The sequence below is a fragment of the Stegodyphus dumicola genome, chromosome X2 (assembly GCF_044657685.1).
Source record: "Stegodyphus dumicola isolate Sdum_Otavi_A_Nest chromosome X2, ASM4465768v1".
NCBI classification, from domain to species: domain Eukaryota; kingdom Metazoa; phylum Arthropoda; class Arachnida; order Araneae; family Eresidae; genus Stegodyphus; species Stegodyphus dumicola.
The window spans coordinates 83,463,479-83,483,613 of NC_140781.1; the positions used below are offsets into that span (position 1 = coordinate 83,463,479).

The following is a 20,135-nucleotide window of genomic DNA, read 5'->3' on the forward strand; positions in this document are numbered from 1 at the left end:
CAACACCAGCGGCTAATGGGTTAACAGCTTTTCATTAGAAAAAAATGAAATAATTTCAAAATGCCTTTGTTTAACCTTTTTACTCAGAAACTCTATCCCACCATTTATATTAGAAATAGGAACAAATTATAACTCATGAACACATTTGCCCATTCAAAAGATAACCATATTTGTCAGCAAATCGCCAAAAATATTCCTCAAAAATGCCAATTCACTCTGACAGTTGTAAAAACAACTTAAGGACTTTTAAGGACCCTGTAAATAGCAGGTAGATTTTATGATATGCAGCATAGGTTAAAATGGGAGATAAAAATCATAATCAGCATGATTAGTAACACAGGTTTGGCTGTTGCTTGCCTACAGAGAGATCTGCTGATCAGAACACACCTGAGAGCCTGATGTAGGGACAGTTAGCAAGTTGTGAATGTTAGTTGTGCTCTGTCTGATGCAGTTAGTGTCAGTTAGAATTCCTGGGGTTCCAATTAGCCACTAGACCACCAGAGGTGATAAGTTCTTTTGTATTATTCTAAGACTCACTAGATTCAAAGAATAAGTTTTATATTAATTTTTACATTTTTGTGCTGTATCTTGTAACCAAGGCAAGGGTTAATGATAGGCAATAATTCGCTTTAATCTGCAGATATAACTTTTAAAGGTAAGTAGTTAGTTACAAATAATTAAATTATTTATTTAAATACTCTTTAGTCATTATAGATTTACATGGCCACTATAGAATTTTATTTAGTTTTTTAAAAATATTTCTTAAAAAAAGCACTATTAAAATCCCAATTTAATTACATTTCACAGTTTAAAATACGGATAATTACAAATTAAAAGCTACAAAACATTTTTGTTTTGTAGCAACAACACACAACAAAATATTTATTCCTCTTTTTAATTTGAAGCCTTTCTAGACATTTTGCCTAATTTATATCAATTTCCTTCTCTTTAAGTATCTTTTCTAATAATTAGAAATTTGTTTCAACATGAAAAACAATGTTCCCACTAGTTTCTGCGTCTATATCTCTTAATATCTGTCAATTTCGACAACGTACCTATGAGGTTTTATTTGATCTGGTAAAAGCTAAATAGTTCAAAACAAACGCTTCTATTCATTTTCGTGCTTCACTGCAATGCTCGCTTAGTCACACTTTTAAAAGCTTTGGCGGTGCAGTGTTTCAACTCATGAAATACCCACAGAATTAAAACAGTAAGTGCAATTTTTACAAAATTTTACCTGTATACTCCTTTAGGACTAAATAGACTGAATACAACTTTTTTTTGTTGAAATTCAGACGTTAACGTATAGTGCGCCGCAAAGGGTTAAAAAAAACTTATCTAACTGATTTGCATTCTGGTGAAGAAACAGATAGGGGAAGTTACAGTAAAGGCTGAAATTATATACAACTCATTAATTTATATAATAATAACAGTACATATCTTTCAATAATCATTTTTTTATGATCATGTATTCAGTTTCTTTCTTCAATGCGTTTCCTCTTTATTTTAGAATTTTTGGATTTACATAAAGATTTCTATCATTCTAAAAAACTAAATTCATTTAAAACACATAGAAAAAAGCTGCTAATTTTGTTCCTTTAGTAATATGAATATTCAGAATAAATATGAAATGATATATGTTAAGAGACGGTTACAGAGCTGGTGCGGCAGCATTTAGTGATACACAGAGCAAAAAAATCTAGAAATGGAAAAATTTTGTTTAGAATTTAGGACAGGCAGTGGAAGCAGAATTTAGGAAGGCACTACGCAGCAGAATTTACAATCCACAGAGATTGCATCAGGTGGGAGCGCCAGACCTATATATGATGCATTGAAACATACAAGATGAATCTTTTATAGTGTCAGTTTACAATTCCTTTACTAATAAAGAAATTCCTTCGTATAAATGCCTGTTCACATGATAAGATTAGAAGCATTTTTGATATTTTGCATGCTTGCGTCTTGCGAAAAGTAGGGAAAATAAAGGGAAGAAATATATTAAGAAAAAGACTTAATGAGAAATAATAAAATAAAACATTCAAATATTATGTTTTCATTATTCTTCCGAAAATTCTCTTGAAAGTAAGAAATTACTCACAAACTTTCTGTAAAATATATGCATTATGTGTTAATACCATGAAGACATTTTTCATTTGTCACATTTTTCTTGAAACTTCTAGAATTGTGGGTCAATAAATCTTGCCTTCAAATCTTTCTAAACTTTCCAAGCTGCAATGTCTAAATTCCTAAAGAAAAATTACCCCTGCAAATTCTATAACAACAAAAAGCCAGAAATATTTTGAAGAAAAAAGTGTACAATTAATTTTATAGAGAAAACTGATGCATATTTGGAGATTTCTAAATATTCTGAGGCAATTACATGGGAAAAACTCTTACCATGAAAAAATTAAAAAGAAGACATTTTTAATTAATTACATAGATATTTTGCTTTTGCTAGGGACTGTTTCATAAACCGTGCTTTATAGCCTTTATTGTTTTATAGATTCAAACTTTTGTATAATAACTTTTGTATAAAACGGAAAGTAATGCCACTTTATAATATGACAGCGAAAAATATAAATGTTTCACTTTGATGTTGTTTCTTAAATATAATTTCAATACATTACCATAATTTTAATGAAGTTTATCAATGTTATAATGTTTAAAAAATATCGATGAAAAATTCCCAGATTTCTGAATAAAAAATTTTCCACAGAAACTGATCTCAAAATCGCCAAATTGTTGATAAGTTCCCATATTTTAAAACCATTTAATAAAAGACTTCCCATTTCCAAAAGCGAAAAGCTGTTTAAGAGCTCTTAATTAGAGAAAATGAAATAATTTCAAAATGTTTATGTTTCACTTCTTGCCCCAAAACTCAAATATCCCACCGTTTATACAGCGCGATTCTTTTAGAACTGATCTAGTTTCATTGGACTGTAGTTATGTTAAAAAGTATCCGATTTTAATGGGGCTTGCGACAAGATTCAGCAAGGAGGAAAATTTAGTGGTCCATCCCCTTTTTTGATGTGCAATGTTGAAAAAAGAAATAACAAATAACAAAAACTGCAAAATGCTATACAAGGAAGAATGGCTTGTGCCTGTAAAATGTTAAAAACTCTGATTGCTATGTGGCATACCAAACGTGACTAATGAAAGTTTGTAAAAGTTATAAAAGTGTATAATCACTTAGCCTACAGTAGGTGTTGAATATGACCACCCTTTTGGCCTAGGCATAACCGAACTTGCTGCAATACTCGGCAATGTGTCAGCAGTGATGTTTCCAATTTCTCTAGAAATGATGGCCTTAAATTTATCCAGTGTCCGTGGTTTATCGCAATAGACATGAACCTTCAGAAAACCCCTTAAGAAATATAAGGTTGATAGATCTGGTGACAGCAGAGGAAATAAGCCTTTGGAAATAATGCAGTCCCCAAAGAAACTTCTGATCAAATCCATACTTTGTTTTGACATGTAGCATGTTGGTAAAACGTCAAACTGACTTCAACAGTATGCAGTCCCTCTTGTATGGAATTTTGTGGAATGCCACAGTTTTCTTTATGTCTTATGTTTTCTCTTTTTTGGTGTTGCACATAAAAAGCGGACAGACTACTAAATTTTCCACCTTCCTGAATCTTTTACCGCAGACTGCATTAGAATTGGATACTTTTTAACAAAACTACAGCCCAATGAAATAGGTCAGTTCTAAAAGAATCACCCTATATTAGAAATAGGAACAAATTATAACCCATGAACTCATTCAAAAAATAACCAAATTTGTGAGTGAATTGCCAAATACTTCTCCAAAATGCTAATTCACACTCAAAATGGCAGTCATAAAAACAGAAATTTTAGATAAATAATTAAGGACCTTCCACCGATTTTGGCCAAAAGTAAGGACTTTCAAGGGCCAAAATTGAGTCCAAAAAACCTACAGACTTTTAAGAACCATATGAACCCTGTCTACACCCAGCTTATTCAGCTGGGGATTCGACCCAGGGATTTAATAATATTTGGCAATCTTAAGCATTCTCCCACTGGTGGGGCACATACTGTTTTACTTAATAATAAACTAGAAAAACTAACATACGTTGAAAAAAAAAATGAGAAGAAAAATTCTAATGGAAGCAATGGCAATTTAAGCACTCAAATTAGGAAACATTCAACAAAATCTTGATGGAAAAATTGTAACTAACTTCATAAAATCAGGAACTCTCTGCAAAACATGTGAAAATTCAGTAAATGCTATATTTCCATCTTCATCAATATCTCCATCCTTCAACACCTAAAAACAAACATAGTAGTTATTTAGTGTGCAAAAAAATTATACTTTCGATACAGTTTAATTTATATTATATACAGTAAAGCACTATTTGTACATTTCTCCTTTACACATCAACGCATCTCTGTCTTGATCCTTTCCTATTCATATAACTGATAAAATATTTCATTTATTCAACTCTTAACAATGATTATACATAGTTTATCTGAATCACAGATAAACATTTCTTTTCTCAGGACAGTTCTCTGGAGTAGTTTCTTTTCTTGGTAGTGTCTGGATGTGAACACAGGGATACAAGGTCAGGGAATAAAGTTGTAGAATATCTCAGACTAGTACGGGAGTGTAATTAAACATGGTGGATGAAAAGGTGATCACTAGGAGAATAAAACAGACAACGAAATATGCTGAACAATTAGGTTTGCTTATGGCTTATTTTGTATCATTTGGTATACAAGTTTTCACTCAAATTTTAACTCCCTTTGCATTCTTTTTTAAAGCTAACTTGCCACTAAAATATCTAGAAAATGAGCAGCATTTTCATCAAGACAAAATCTTAAATTTCTGGAGAATTTGAGAGGAATACAGAATTAGCAAAAGCTAAAAAATGGGTATTCTCAAAACAAGCTGAAAACGATTAATTTAAAAATTATTTTTGAGAATGACAGGGGGAGAGAAAAAGAGGAAAGGGTAGCTTGAGTAAATTCTAATTAAGTGATGGTGTTTATCTAAGGTGCAAAATTCTCCAAAGTTGAGGATATTGTATTGAAATTCTTCACGCAATATCGAGCATCAAATTTTCCAGTACATGGGATTATGTTAATGCAGAAAGCCCCCCCCCCCAAAAAAAATGCTGCAAATGAATGTGAGACATGCTTCTTTTTTAACTGGATCAGTGGTCATATTTCAATTCCATACTGAATCTTTTGCCATGTCATACACTGAGAATTCACAGATGTCCCAGCTGAATCTATAAAAGATTAGATTACGAATTTATTTTACAAAATGAAAGCCTCATCAACTGAAATATATTTATTATGTTGATAATCTGGTCTCTTCATTCACTTCCTGCCTGTAAGCATCTTAGCCTTTAAAGCAGATCAATGTAAAAGTATCCAAAAAGGAAGAGATCACTTCAACATTTTGCTTTGTGCAAAGACTCAGAAATGGAAAAGATAATACAGCAGAATATCAAAAATCTGCACAACTCGCCACTTGAAGTGCAGAGTTTTGTGTATTTCAGGTCACAAAATACAAAATTTTATACTTAGATTAAAAAAAGGAAAATTAAATAAAGATAACTTCAAGAAAAATTACAAGCAATTTCTTTTCACATTTTAAATAGAGGCTGATTTGGTTTGGTTTATGTGATTATGGCAAAGCCTTGAGGGCTATCTGTGTAAGGGGAGGGAGGCCTTCATGGAAGACTTTCTAAGGGAAACTGGCTCGTAAATACATTAACACATGGGAAAAACCACAAAAACGGCCAGCCCATTAGTAGGATTTGAACATCAGACCAAACTACCAGTGCTCAGCCACTGGTGGGCCCATTTTTAATAGAGAAATATGTATTAAACATAACTTAATTTATGTAAAAAGAAAACAAGAATAAAAGAGGATATAAAAAACTATTTTTTTACATTTTCTTAACACCTGCTTACAGCACTGATTTAAAACTTAAGGATGTTCTAGTCTCCTTCCCTTCCAAATATATGGAATCACTTCCTTTTGATCAGTTACATGACTTTTTTGGGGGGACTAAAAATTTGATTTTTCAATAATATTCACAAAAGATAATTTAGAACTTCCTTACTCTAATATAATGGAAAAGTACTATTTTTAGTTCTTATCATAACAGAAGTTAAAAATTCCAGTACTTCCTAACATAACAAGGCAGTACTAATCATCACCCAACATATAGGTTGGCACAATATGTCTCCTGAAAAATACATTACCTAATGCATTCAACACTCAATACTGCATGAAAATATAATCTTGGTAACTTAAATAAAATCCTTCACCATGGATAATTCTTTTCCATGAAGAAATTTAACGACAAACACTTCATCATTTGGCAACTGCTGAATTGTAAAACACATATTGGTCTTTTTAATGAAACCTAGCACTGAAAACATACTGAGCCAAAACGTCACTGGTACTTTTGCACACATTTTGGCTGCTGCCCTGTTCTTGAAGCCTACAAAAATTTTCAATATATGTAATCCTCTCTGTTAAAACAGCACAGGGTTAATCAGCTTATCTTTAATTATAGTTTCGAGTTTAGGAAATTCTAGCAAAATATTTTTTGGTGACAGTTATAAAAGCAATTATTAAAAGAATATGGTAGTTTACTTCGAAACTGAATAAGGAAACTTATTCCAAATAATGCTGAATACTTCACCAAAAAAACCTGTCCATTATATCGTTGACATCTTACAGACTGCGTGGATTTTAAGTCGACAGACCTAATGTTTTTCTACTCTACTTCACATTGCAGAAAATCTCAGAAACATGCATACTTCAAATGCGCAAAAACCTTGCCCTTGCCCAAATAATAAAAATTAATGAATGGCTGTGTACATTTTTAAAGAATAGTGTGCGCGTGCACACACACACACACAAGGAAAGGACAAAGAATGTAAAGACTAAAAATCAAATCACCTAAAAATCAAAGTACTGCCTACCAACAGCTGATGATCTGAAAAGAACTTTTTATTTTAAAAAGAACTGTATGAATCCACTGCAACCTTTAGACCAAGGCATAATCCAGATTTAAAAAAGATTCGACAGGAAGAGATTAATTTAAATCACCCTTCAGAATTGTAGAATATACCCACAGAAAGATTAACATACTTGAGGCTATGAATATGATCTCTCAGGCTTTGACTGAAGTTAAATTTTTTCATCAAAGGAGGTTTTTCAGAGCCAATGGATTTCGATTCTATAATCTTCAAACCATTGGCCATGCATGAAAGATGATAAATAAAGATTTAAGTGCAGTCTTAGCCATTTTATAAGCTGGTCTTTATGTATTTGCAGTCATGGCCAGTTAAATACCTCTTTATTCTTGACACACATAGCTAAATTGGTGCAATCGGTGTGTCCACTCCTGAACAACTATTTTTACTTTTTGCATTTTTATAATATATTTGCTGTAAGAAAGATAAGCTACAGATTACATTTTTGCAGGAAAGTAAGTGAAAGAAGAAATGCCTACATTTTAATATGGATGCTAGGCTAAGAATAATAAAGTTATGATTTTACATTATTTTTAAAGGTTATTTTAGGTTTCTGGCTTGCAATATTATTATTGCATTATATTATTATATTATTATTATTATTGTTGCAAAATTATTTGGGCTATTGGTTGAAAGATTCTGGACCATGAACAAATTACCTGAAACAAATGACCCTTGGATGATAAATGTTATCGTGAATTACAAACAATGAATTATTTTCAAAGGTGTTTAGAGGGAACTTATGCTACAAAAGTAACACTTAGGGACTTCCTGAAATATAATTTAATGCTTAACTCTCATTAGCAAAACCTGGCTACAAGTGACTTACAACACAATGAATTCAGCCTGGCAAAAATTATGGCCAGATTGTATCACATGAACAAAATTTGGGGGATTTGACATTATGACTGTTTTTTTATTTTAATGATATTTTGCCTCTAGGCCTTGGGCTTAAAAGTTAACAATGAACACTTGAAAGAGTTATTAGAGAACAGAAAAAGTGAATTTAACATGAAAGAACTGGAAATACTCAGAACCAGCAGAAAGAGGCAGCTGAGGAAATGTATTCAGAGGCAAAGGAACAAAAGAAATTGATGACTTATTTGTCCTATGAAATTTGTATAAAATCAGATAAAGTACAAAGTTTCATATAACGATATCACCTTGATAAAGAAGTAGCAAGCGACAGAAAAGCATTTATGATATGACAACATCATGTCATACCTATTTTAAAGCTAAACTTAAAAACATAAACAAAAGCTAAATATAAAAAAAATAATAATAATAAATATGAAAGGGTTCAGATTTTAACAGTCACCCAAAAGGGTTCTTTTAAAGTTTAATATGGTTTATCAGTAGATATGATTGATAAACATGGCCCAGTGGAACAGCAAAACATTTTACAGGATATTAGGTGAATATGCATTTCGACTAAGGAAGGACTATAATGTAGCTTCTGTGTATTTAAAAAGTGAAAAAAAAATCAATGTAGTTTTATAAAAATATATAATGCTTTTAATTAGACATACCATTAGTTAAATACATTTTTATTTAAGTCAATCAGATTGAAAAAGCAGAAAAAAATTAGAACTGCATCTATTGCTTTTAAATAGTTTAGCTTGTTAATTAGTAACACACAGATTAAATACGAAAGAATAATACCTAATATTTGGCAACAGACTCAACAGTTCATTTCTTTGAAGAATACAGCATCTCAATAACTTTTTCATGAATAAACCTTAAGACTTAAAAAAAAAAAAAAAAAAAAAAAAAAAAAAATTCCAGCTGCTGAAGAGATGGAAAAGTACCATAGAAAAAAATGGTGCTCATGCGATTCCATGAAACTTTTTATGTTTTTGTACTACTTCATTTGTATTTATCATAAAAAACTGCAGAACTTTTTGGTTCACTTTGATTGATTATGGTAGAGCACACTACGGCTATCTGCCTAAGGGAAGGGATACTTTCTAAAGGAAAATGGCCCATACATGCTACACATGGAGAAAACCCTGAAAATGTTCAGGTAGCCATCCCATTCGCCTGGAATCAAACCCATATCAGAATTACCAGAGCTTAGCGATTTTACCATTTGGCTGCTGTTGGGCTCACAGAACGTTTTGGATGATCCACTAGCTTTTCCGAGTTAATAACTTGTGCAGCATAACCAAATGATTGATAACCAAATGAATTTGTAAAAGAGGAATCAAACAGTTTAGTCAGGGCTGTATTTTAAAGGATCAAACATCTCTTTGAGACAATATCTTCATGTCAGTGACAACAAAAATATACCCATGGTCAACCTGGTTATGACAGACTATAAAACTAGGCCACCGATAGATGAACTTTATGAGAACTTTGAAAAAATCCGATAAAGAAGAGCATATCAGTGTTGATGAGCTTATTCAATCCCATTCAAGGGTAAAAGTACACTAAAGCAGTATATTAAAAACAAGCCACACAAGTGGGACATAAAATTGTTTTCACTCTGTGTCTTCTTACCACATAGCTTTTCAAGTCCGTAATTTATTAATGCCAAGAATGGTATGTGAAAATCGAGTTCAGAAAAAAATTTAAAAAGAAAGGCCTATTTACCAAAATTGGAAATAATTTAAAAGCATTTGGATGTGGAAATTATAATTTTGTTTCTGAATATTACTCTGTTAAAATAGCCTGATAATAAATGTGTGACTGAGATTTCTGCATTTGGTGGAGTAGAACCTCTGAAAGACTTGTGAAGGAGGTCTGTTTCATCAAAAAAAAATTTATAGATGACAACAACCTCCCCCCCCAACATATTATAGATGTTTATAGCAAAGGAATGGAGATGCATGGACTTCACATTTGTAGAACTTTACCGTGTTGATATACGGAGGGAAAAGGTACCGCTTAAGAAAAATTTCCATTTGTTAGATATATGTAGATGAATGCATGGCTTTTTATTAAAGATATTTGCAGCAGTTATCAGGTTTAAAGGCAAAGTATATGCCATTGCACGACTTTAAATTATCCATTGCAAAAGAGTATGTGATAATAACAGTGCGACTTACTATTATTACATTTTAAGATTTACATTATTGACTGAGACTTCAGAAATATAAATCACTTTTACAAGAATTTACCTAACAACGCAAACAGAAACCAGTAATGAACACAATCACAGATTAATTCACTAAAATCTTCACAATTAATTTAATTTTCACCATATATAAAGAATAATGTTGCTTAAGAAGAATATTAGTAATATAACAATAATTAATTCTGCGCATCGATGCAGTGAACTCATGCTTTTAAAAGCAATATATATTTTTTTAAATTATAGCACTGGTTCTGAAAAGATTACGGTTTTTAATATTCCTCTCTTATGAATGTTTAATTTTTAAACAATTTTTAAGTCCATAAATTTGAGAGTCTACTGTATATAGAAGTATTTAAAAACATATATTTACAGTTTTGAGCACTTCTTGAATATCACGCTCTGGTACGTCATATGACTCTGTTCCTAGAAGACGTGTTAGGAGTTCTTCAAGATCATCCTTAGAAATTAAATCATCACCATCAAAATCTGTGGAAAAACATTACAATAAACTAAAATGGGAAAAAAAATGAAAGGGAAAAAAAACTAAAACATGTTATGCTACAAAGTAAATGAAGATGAGTGTAAAAATTGCATTCGTTAATTTCAACAAGGATGTCAATTATTTTATCAACAAAAATTACTAAAATTCACAACTATACAGTAAAAATTTAAGAACAAACCTTTAAAGAATTAATGACACCTTCAAAAGAATGAATGAAAAAATATTTTCGGAATAGCATTCGAAAAATTATTTAATTTTGATATTTCTCATTAAATACAAAATATAAACAATAACGTGTAATCAATGCACATCAAATACTTATTAAGAGTAAAAAAATATGAATAAAATAAATCTCAAACTATAAAGAAACATAAAAACTTCACACACCAAAAAATAGTCACAAATAAAAATTGAATAATATGCTAAAATTGAGAAATTTTAATGAACGAAAAAAAATTTAACAGAAGAAAAATTAAATACATTGTTAAGGAATTTAAAATAATAGGCACTTGTAGACTTGAGCTTTCTCTTTGAATGAAAGTTTAGATTTCTTTAATAAAAACGACACCTGTATATTAAACCAGTGATTCTCATTTGTAAAAATCTAAGATATCACCTTCTCCCAAGATAAAATTTTCCCAATCAACAAGGTATAAAAATTTATGCATTATTAAGATTATTTTTAATCCAGATGGTTAATGCATTTTTAGTAAAAATATCCCCAAAGTGACAAAATTACTTCAAAAATGCTAATTTAACTGTCTTTTATTAAGAATCAGTATGATCAGTTAAGGGGCGTTTGCTTTGAAATGTTTGTAGAAAAGTTTTTTTGGGGGGAAGGGGTGGGGAGCTTTCAGCAAACTGTAAATATTATTCCAATACATATTTTGCTAATCAACGTTTTTAATCCTAATTTTGGAGTTGAAAGAATAGGAATTCTCAATTCAGATAGACAAGTGTGTGCACACGCCATTTCCTACAATTTTGTGTTGTCTCACATTCAGGTAAAATTTTCAAGAAGTCTGGTTCCAAATTTAGCCTACTGTGGGTTATACTCTTTAGATGGGCAATTGTATAAAAATATTCTCACACAGATATAGTATTTAAAAAGGCAATATAAACTTGATGGTATGATCAGTGATTAGTGGAACATCAATCAATCTCAGCAACTCAAAATTAAATACAATGCTGAGACTGATGGATATATTACAAGACAACTAAATGTTCTCCCCATTTTCCTTTTTTGACAAGAAGCCTGGTAGCCTGCAATTTGAAAAGAGTTGCATTTAAAAGTTTGCATTTTTAAGCTCTCAGAGAAATAAATATTCCTGACCATGATGGTCTTAACCAGAGAAGGTTCCAAAAACACTTGTCTTCATAACACATACAAATAATGTCTTCATAACACATACATTTATATTTGATTTTAATTTTTGTCTTTAATTAGCCATCTACCATATTAATGAAAACAAGATATAAAATTCTTACTTTGTTTTTGCAAATGTTTTTATTTTTGCAAAGGAAAAAAAATGTAAACTTGAAGCTACTTTCAACTAGAGTGATTAATGGAAATCCAATATTTATAAATAAAAGCATAAAATACTCCTTGTACCTGAAGCAACTTCACAGCAGTAATACGGATAATTCAAATGAAAATAGCAGAGAATGATAAAGATTACATTTGTCAATTTGAAGAAAAATTTATCTTCTTTTCTATTAGAGAAAGGAATAATTTTTATTATATTTTCTTGATAGTTGCTTCCATACCTTATAGATATCTCTCATGTGTCCCTGGCAGTATACGCACTGCAGTTTGAGAACCACTGCATGAATCTATATTGCACACAGTGGTTGCCAATTACTCACTAATAAATTTCTGAGCCCTAGTTTCAGTCTTTTAATCACATGATCAAAATTATTTTATTAGCTTCATAATTGTTTTTATGAGTACTCAGAACTTGCAAAATTAATTGAAAACTATTTTCTTGTTTAGAATCATAGATTACTGAAGAACGGTTGAGAATCTTCAGATTTACTCATGAAAATATTACAGAAATACAACATTGTTCAAAGGAGGACAGATTACTTTAGAATAAACATATGATTTATTTAATGCTGATATAAAAGATTAACACTGGTCAAACTTTGCCAAGAAGGAGGAAACAACTACAGTCAATGCCCAATTAACTGGGGTAATATTAGAGATCAAATCCATGAATACAAAATCACAGTGAATGTGAGGGCAGTTAAAAAGCACATGAAGGAGTAATAACCTACATTACAATTGATAGAAAAAATACCATTAAAAGTTTTCTTGCATTCTGAAGCTACATCATTTGGAGAATAAGTTGATTTGGTAATCAAGTATTAAAAACAAGAAAAATGCATTGTAAATAACAAGGAAGCTAAGTCATAAAAGGCATTACAAAACAATATTTGTGGCAGACCTTGAACAATGTCACTGAATTCAAACTTGTATAAAATGTCAGAACTCCCGATTAAATAGCATGAAACTGTACACTGTTGTGCATAAAAAATACTTCCCAATCATCATTTGCTATCACTGGTGTTTCCCAATCATCATTTGCTATCACTGGTGTTTCTTGTTTCTTGTTTCCCCAAGCACTTTTCTTTTCCCTTTTGTATATTTCAACAGAGACAATTTTTTCAACAGAGACAATTTTGCTTTAAACTAACAATCTATGATAATAATTTTCAACCCTTCCATAATTTTTTTTTTTTTTTTTTTTTTTTACAACTCAGCTATTCCATCCCTCAATCAGTGATATACTGTACTTCTAAAGCTATTTTAAGGGTCCTAAATTAGGTATTTATTAGTTACAATAGAACACTTGTGGGCTTGTGCTTAAACTATTTATGTTCTTTGTCTTCTTCAACGAAAAAATTCATCTGAAAGGTCTTAGTATGAGGATTTTAGAGCTAAAATATTCATTTAAATTATATCATCATTAATACAAAAGCAAAATACATATTCATCTTGATAATTTTAATCCAGCAGTTTCATGGCAAAATCTGGACCACTTTTGGGAAAAGAAAAGATTTAACTAGTGAATCGCATTAATGTGCATATTTGCCATAACAAAAAGACTATTGATAACTTTTGGACTCTGGATACATCAAAATTTCAAATTGAAGTTACACTTTATGTAAATAAACTGGAATCACATAAATGAAATAAATTAAAATTAATAATCTAAAAGTTCATTATTTAAGGAAAAATATTCATAATTATGCTGCCTTTATGTACTATGCAATAAAAAAAAATATATTTAAAAAATATCCTGAGCTGCCAAAATCAAAAGGTCTAAGAATAAAATCTATAATAAAAGTTACATACTTCATGATTTTAATTCATAGATCAGAGTAAAAGCACTTTAATCTATTATATACTATAATAAGGGAGATGATTATAACATTTAAACTACAAAAGCTATTTTGAAACAGAAAGAAATACCATATATTTTAAATGCATATTCAGCTTTCAGACTCATGGGGGCTCTCTCACTAAACACAGATAACATATCAAGATAATCTTCAAATGTCAGGTACCCTTCCACAGATGTTGCAAATACTTTGATCATTCGATCTTTGAAAGGATTGTACTAGGTAAAGGTAATAAACAAATAAATCTTGTGTAACTTTAAAATATCTGAACAATCAAATAAGAAGAGAAACATGCAAATATAAAACTTAATAACCTTATTTTGGCATACCTACATCAAAATATGATTGCTGTTTTACCTAATTTTAATTAATTTACGTACCTGTTACCTAAGTACCTGAACAATATTATAATTTGAATTAACTAATAAAATGACAAAGTTTTAATGAGTATTTATGATTTTAAAAACCTATTAATAACATTTAGATAGCATTATTATCCTCAGCAAATTTTCAAATGAAAATGTAGTATTGGCTATATACAGAATTTTTTTAGTCACAAACATAAATTAGAAAAAAACACACACACACAATACTTATCATATAGAAACTAAATCATATAGAATTTCAGGCTAGAAATGAGATGCACCCTTTCAAACATGGAAATTATATATATGCTTATTCTATTTTACTGACTTTATTAGTAACATCTAGACTTAGTATGTAAAACAGTACACATTCACACAGACATTGCAGTTTTATCAGTTCATGTCATAATGAATTTTGAATGTTTGAAGTAGCATATATTAATAGCCGATAGCTTAATTTCAGATGAAAGATCCAAATGATTATACAGTAAGAGGAAAAGTCCTGCCCAAAATTTAAAAAAAATAATAATAATTTTTTTTTTTTAATGTGCAAAGCCTTTCATAATTATATGGTGTTTTGGAAATGGTAACTATGGTAACTTTTTTTTTTTTTTTTTTTTTTTTTAATGAATAGTTTTACATTAGTAAATATCAGTATGCGACCCATCAAGAGCTTGGAGAAATTCAAATTGGTATTCCAGTTCTCACCACATATTATCTAATATCTGCTGTGTAACATTTGGCACAGCATGCATTATTCTGGCCTTCAAACTAGCAATATCACAAACTGGTGTAACAAAGACTTGGTCATTGAAAAGTCCTCTGTCCACCGATCTGGCACTTCTCCAAAGGTCACCAATTTCTAATGCTATTAACATCTGGATGATTACACCTGTATGAATTTCTAAACCACTGCTGATAGGGAATTTAGTTCCATGATATAATAAAATATGCTTAACTTTTTTTGTAACTGAAACACTTTCCTTACTAACTATTCCTTGGCATCATGACACTAAAATAATTAAAAACTTAGAACAATAGGACTATGCAATGATAAAAATTACATATTTCTATCTTCTCGAGTTATTTCATACAAATATTTTTCTTTTAATTGAGAAAAGAATTTTTGCTTAGCCTGTATGTGATATCTTAATGTTCACATTATTTTAATAATAAATTTTAAATATGTATATATTTTTTAGTAACATTCCTAAAAATAATTAAAAACTTACATTTGCAAACTACTTACATTACATATTTAAGACTAAAAACATAACGAGAAATTTAATTACTTAAAAAAAGAAAATAATTGAATTCACTGAGAATGAATAAAAATTTATTAATAAAACACTGTATAAAAATAAATATGCTTCTGTGTCACATTACCTGTTTGCTATTAATACCTTCAGATACATTAAAATGGTTCTAAGAGATTAAAAGTTTAATCTGAAAAGTATTACTTAATTTGTATAATGACTACACAACAGCTACTAAACAAAAATTGCACTAAATAAAACTTAAAAACTCAATTCTTTTAATGTAACTGTTTAAAAATAATGTCTAATCACATGAAATTCTGGCAGTTCTCCAACTCTTTCCAAGGGATAGCAAGGATTTTTGGGCCCAAGACTGTACAATGGTTCATAACTGCAAAAACGATAATAAGCTCTAAAAAATAAAATGAGAGAAAAAGCATGAGAAATAATAAGAGAAGTTATAAAAATGTAAACTGAAAACGAACTAAAATGAAACAGATTGCTATATTCTATATCGCAAATTAACCAACCTATGAAATTAAATAATAATAAAAACACTGCATAAAACTAAAAATTTAAACATAGTACATTACAAATGAAAGATAAGCATGCAAATTCTTAAATATTATAATACAAATAATAATGCTCTACAACCTCTATTCACATTACCCATGAGGAAAAGCATGAGCCATCATTCAATTTTAATGAACTGAAGATCAGTGAACAAAGGTACATAATTCACAGTTTTAAGGACAGTTTTGCCAATAACATCTCTAAAATCCTGTTGAGAAGAAGTGAAAGCTCACACATTTAACATTAAGTAAATTCAGATATTAAATTTAGCTGTTAAAAAAAAAAAGGAAAGTAAAAATTATAAAGCTTATCTCTTATGAAATATTTAATAAGGAAAAGCATGCAAAAACTATCTGCTTCTAAGCAAGGAAGACTTTCTAAGTAAAACTACCTCATGTTCAGGTAACACATGCGGAATTGTTGGCTAGGATTCAACCTAATGAGATCATTTGTGTAAAAGTGTTTTTACTCTTAAGTTTTTTAATTTACTTCACTTGAGAGCAGACCAAATCAGAAGCATGCATGACTGCATAAATTTGACAGTTCAAGTTTTAAAAAAAAAATTCAGGTGAAGCAGAGGATGTTAATCTGCCAAGGTATCTTTTTTTTTTTATTATTTTTTTACCCAGCAGCTAAAAAAAATTCTTCAAGAAAACAGAAGTATTCATAAATTTTTCCGGCAGGAAACAAAAAAATCAGGCATTATTTTAAATTGCAATATAAACAGCAAAGTGAAATGAAACAGTTGCCACTAAACTTCAAGGTCAGTTCTTTTCTCTTGTAGCTTTTCTTACAATCACGGTAACATCTGCCATTAACGATATTCAAGTCCCTTAATTGTTTTCTCCACTTCACTTGAATGCACCTTGATTCTTCAATAAACCAAAATTATGAGTTAAGAAGTATTACAACAACCAAAAATTTCAAAACATCACCACAAACTGATTTCCAGAAGGTACAGAATAATTCAAAGTTGTTTCCTTTGGTTATACAGGAATATATTTTATTTAAATAATTATAAAGAGGAGAAGATGCCAGATCAAGTCAAAAGGAAATAATCTGGTACTTTTGTGTTATGTCGTTTTTGAAAATACCCAAAAAGGCACCCTACTAATTGACCACAACAAATGAAATAAAACTCAATTCAACAATAAGATACTAGTACCAATAAAAATTAACATTGCGTTGTGTTTCTTCCGGATTAACCCTGAAATCAATTTGAGTAAAAGACTGGTAAAAATCATGAGCACACAAAATAAATTTAACCATCGATTGATCTAGAAAAACTTATTTATTTTAACTCTTAAGCAATTTATATTTTTTAAAAGTTTTAACCAGTTAGGGAGAAATGATTGAATAAATAAAAGGTATACATTAACAAAATAAACTCACAATTTTCCTTCAAAACATTCAGCAATATCAAACATTATATTGAATTCATACTGGTAAGCATAATCATTTACTTGGTATGAGAGAATAACAACCCTCCCCGAGGAGGAAAAAAAGAGAAAATAATATTTAACAATTTACACTTTGCAAGAGCATTCTACACAGAATAATTATTTATGAACTTAGTTACAAAAACAAAATGTTACAAATTTCTTATTGCACATTATCACTTTAGAGTTTTGAGATGAGAAAATAAACCGGAATGATACTAATTGCTAATTGCACATTATAATTTTTTGAGTTGTGAGATGAGAAAATAAACCGGGTAAAATATTTAAATATAAATCAGGCTTTACAACTTAACAGACAACTTATTCCAACCGCGTAGTAATGAAACCCAATTAATTTCACCTGATATAAAAATCTTAACGATCAAAATAATTTCTCGCTTTAATTAAATTATTTAACTAATAATAATTTTTCCTAGCCATTCTAATTAAGTTACTTTAAACAAAAAAAATACAAATCACTTAGCTGAAACTTCACAGGAGCCTGGTTGGCGAGTAAGAGGCGGTGGAACTCCAAACCCATTTTCTTGAAACCAACTGTTGACACACCCAAGGAGACGTTAGGAAAAGTTCCTGTAGTTGTGGACACGGAATTTGTAACTTTAAAATTTTTCTTGAAAAAAAAACCAAATGCACAGAATCGATGCAGAAGTGTAGATCATCCATTTTTAGTAGTGCTATATTCTATGCTGACGGAGGAGCTATTATCGATGCTGAAGTAGAAGATCATGCACATTTTATAGAGCTATTACCTATGCTGGTGGAAGAGCTATTTAAAGATGCCGAAAATTTCCTCGGGCCGAGGGCCACGAGAAACGGCTACTTGAGCCAATACATTTAAGTAAAACTCGAGAAGCAACGGCCTAACAAGGGCCCTATCACCCTTTTCATTTTCTTGAACATGATTCCAAACAAAATTCAGCTGTAGGCCAGCACTACTTCACGGCAAGTGAAAAACAGTCAAAAAGTCACCTCCTTCCCCAAAACAACCCGTTAAAAGGGAGCACGCCGGAACTCCAACTGGCACAACTCCCTCCTCTCCAAAAGTTAAACCAGTTGCAACTACAGCATTCCTTCATGTTAGCAAACTCGCCAAAGCCACCACTTTGAAACCCCAACGGAAATTCTAAGTCGCCAAGCCGCCGCCAAAATAACCACGCCTAGTGAAAGGGGAGACTTGGAATTTCAACAACCCTGCAAGCCATCCCAACGAAAGAATGCTGAAAACTCGAAAAAAACAACAATTCTACTGGAAAAGGGCATTTCTTCCCCCACAAGAGAAAACACCATGAAAACGGGAAAAAAACTATTAATTAAAGCTCATAACTAAAATGCAATTAAAGTTAGAAAAACGAAAGTTATGTCAAATTAAAGAGCTAATTTTTCTGCAACTAATGATATTAAATACTAAGAAATCAAATTAATTTTTAACCTGAAAAACTGAGTTTATTACATGAAAATTTCACCCAAATCCATTGTCTGAGTGAACAAGATCGAAGACGCAGTTCGCGTAAACTAGAATAGCCGAAATAGATTACACTAGAATTAATAAGCCAAATAAAAGAATATAACCAAACTTGTAGTGTAGCTCAAATTTTGAATAATTACAAATTAAAATTTTCATTTTTATGAATCACTTAATTATATTAAATTCGCTACACAACATTTGTGTTTGGCCGACGCAGGCGATAAAGTCGCCAATAATGGTACAATCGATGCCAAACGAAATATCCTCTCTGGTAAATTTTTACTCCTCATTTTCAAAACAAGTCGCAGCCATTTCTTATCAGATTGATCGTTTCTTTCAATATGGGCATACAATTACATAAATTTTTACCAGATAGTTCAATTTTATGCCCTAAGGCCATTCGTGGGCAGTAATTAAGTCAATTAGTATGCAATCACAAGGCTCACCTGATGGCGAAAATATAGAAAAGGCAAAGCCAAGGGTTAAATTCATCAATTCTAATGAGAATGCACAAGCGAAGTAAAGCGCTGTGGTTTTACATAATTTCGAAGTAAGCTATTCGTACAAATTGAAATAATTCTTGCATTTAAACTTGTATTCCAAATTAAGATTTAACTTCAAATTAATGTAGATAATTACTGAGAGAATTAGATTTTTGTAGCGTTTGTTTTACATGAGATGAGATCATTTGGGGATCACGTGATATGAACCGGCGAATCAGGATGTTGTACCATGAAAGCATAGTAAATTCTTAAATTGTCTTTTTAAAAATTTATTGTCTTTATTTATTGACTTTTTTACAAAATTTTCAACAACATTAAAATGTTTATACCTTCAAAATAAAAGAACTAACATTTCTCAATATTTTTTATGTGTATACTCTGTGTTGTCACAAATAAAGTCTGCTTGGCGAGATTTGCGCCGCCAAAACGGAAAAGTACCAATAATTTTTAAGCTCTAACAAGTTAACAAATAGAGTTTTATTGAATAAAAGTTAAAAAACTTCAAATTACAGT

The 20,135-nt window shown here is 30.5% G+C and overlaps 1 protein-coding gene across 2 annotated transcripts in view; it reads right to left on the minus strand.

Moving 5' to 3' along the window:
- LOC118185973 (calcium and integrin-binding protein 1-like) overlaps window positions 1-20,135 on the minus strand; it is a 62,282-nt gene that overhangs the window by 18,663 nt on the left and 23,484 nt on the right. For both annotated transcript variants that reach the window (XM_085810006.1, XM_085810005.1), the window contains 4 exons: window positions 15,934-16,033; window positions 14,071-14,218; window positions 10,464-10,579; window positions 4,197-4,285 (listed from right to left, as the gene is read on the minus strand). In XM_085810006.1, coding sequence (XP_085666132.1) covers window positions 4,197-4,285; window positions 10,464-10,579; window positions 14,071-14,218; window positions 15,934-16,033 — 453 coding nt within the window. The remainder of the gene's footprint in view (window positions 1-4,196; window positions 4,286-10,463; window positions 10,580-14,070; window positions 14,219-15,933; window positions 16,034-20,135) is intronic.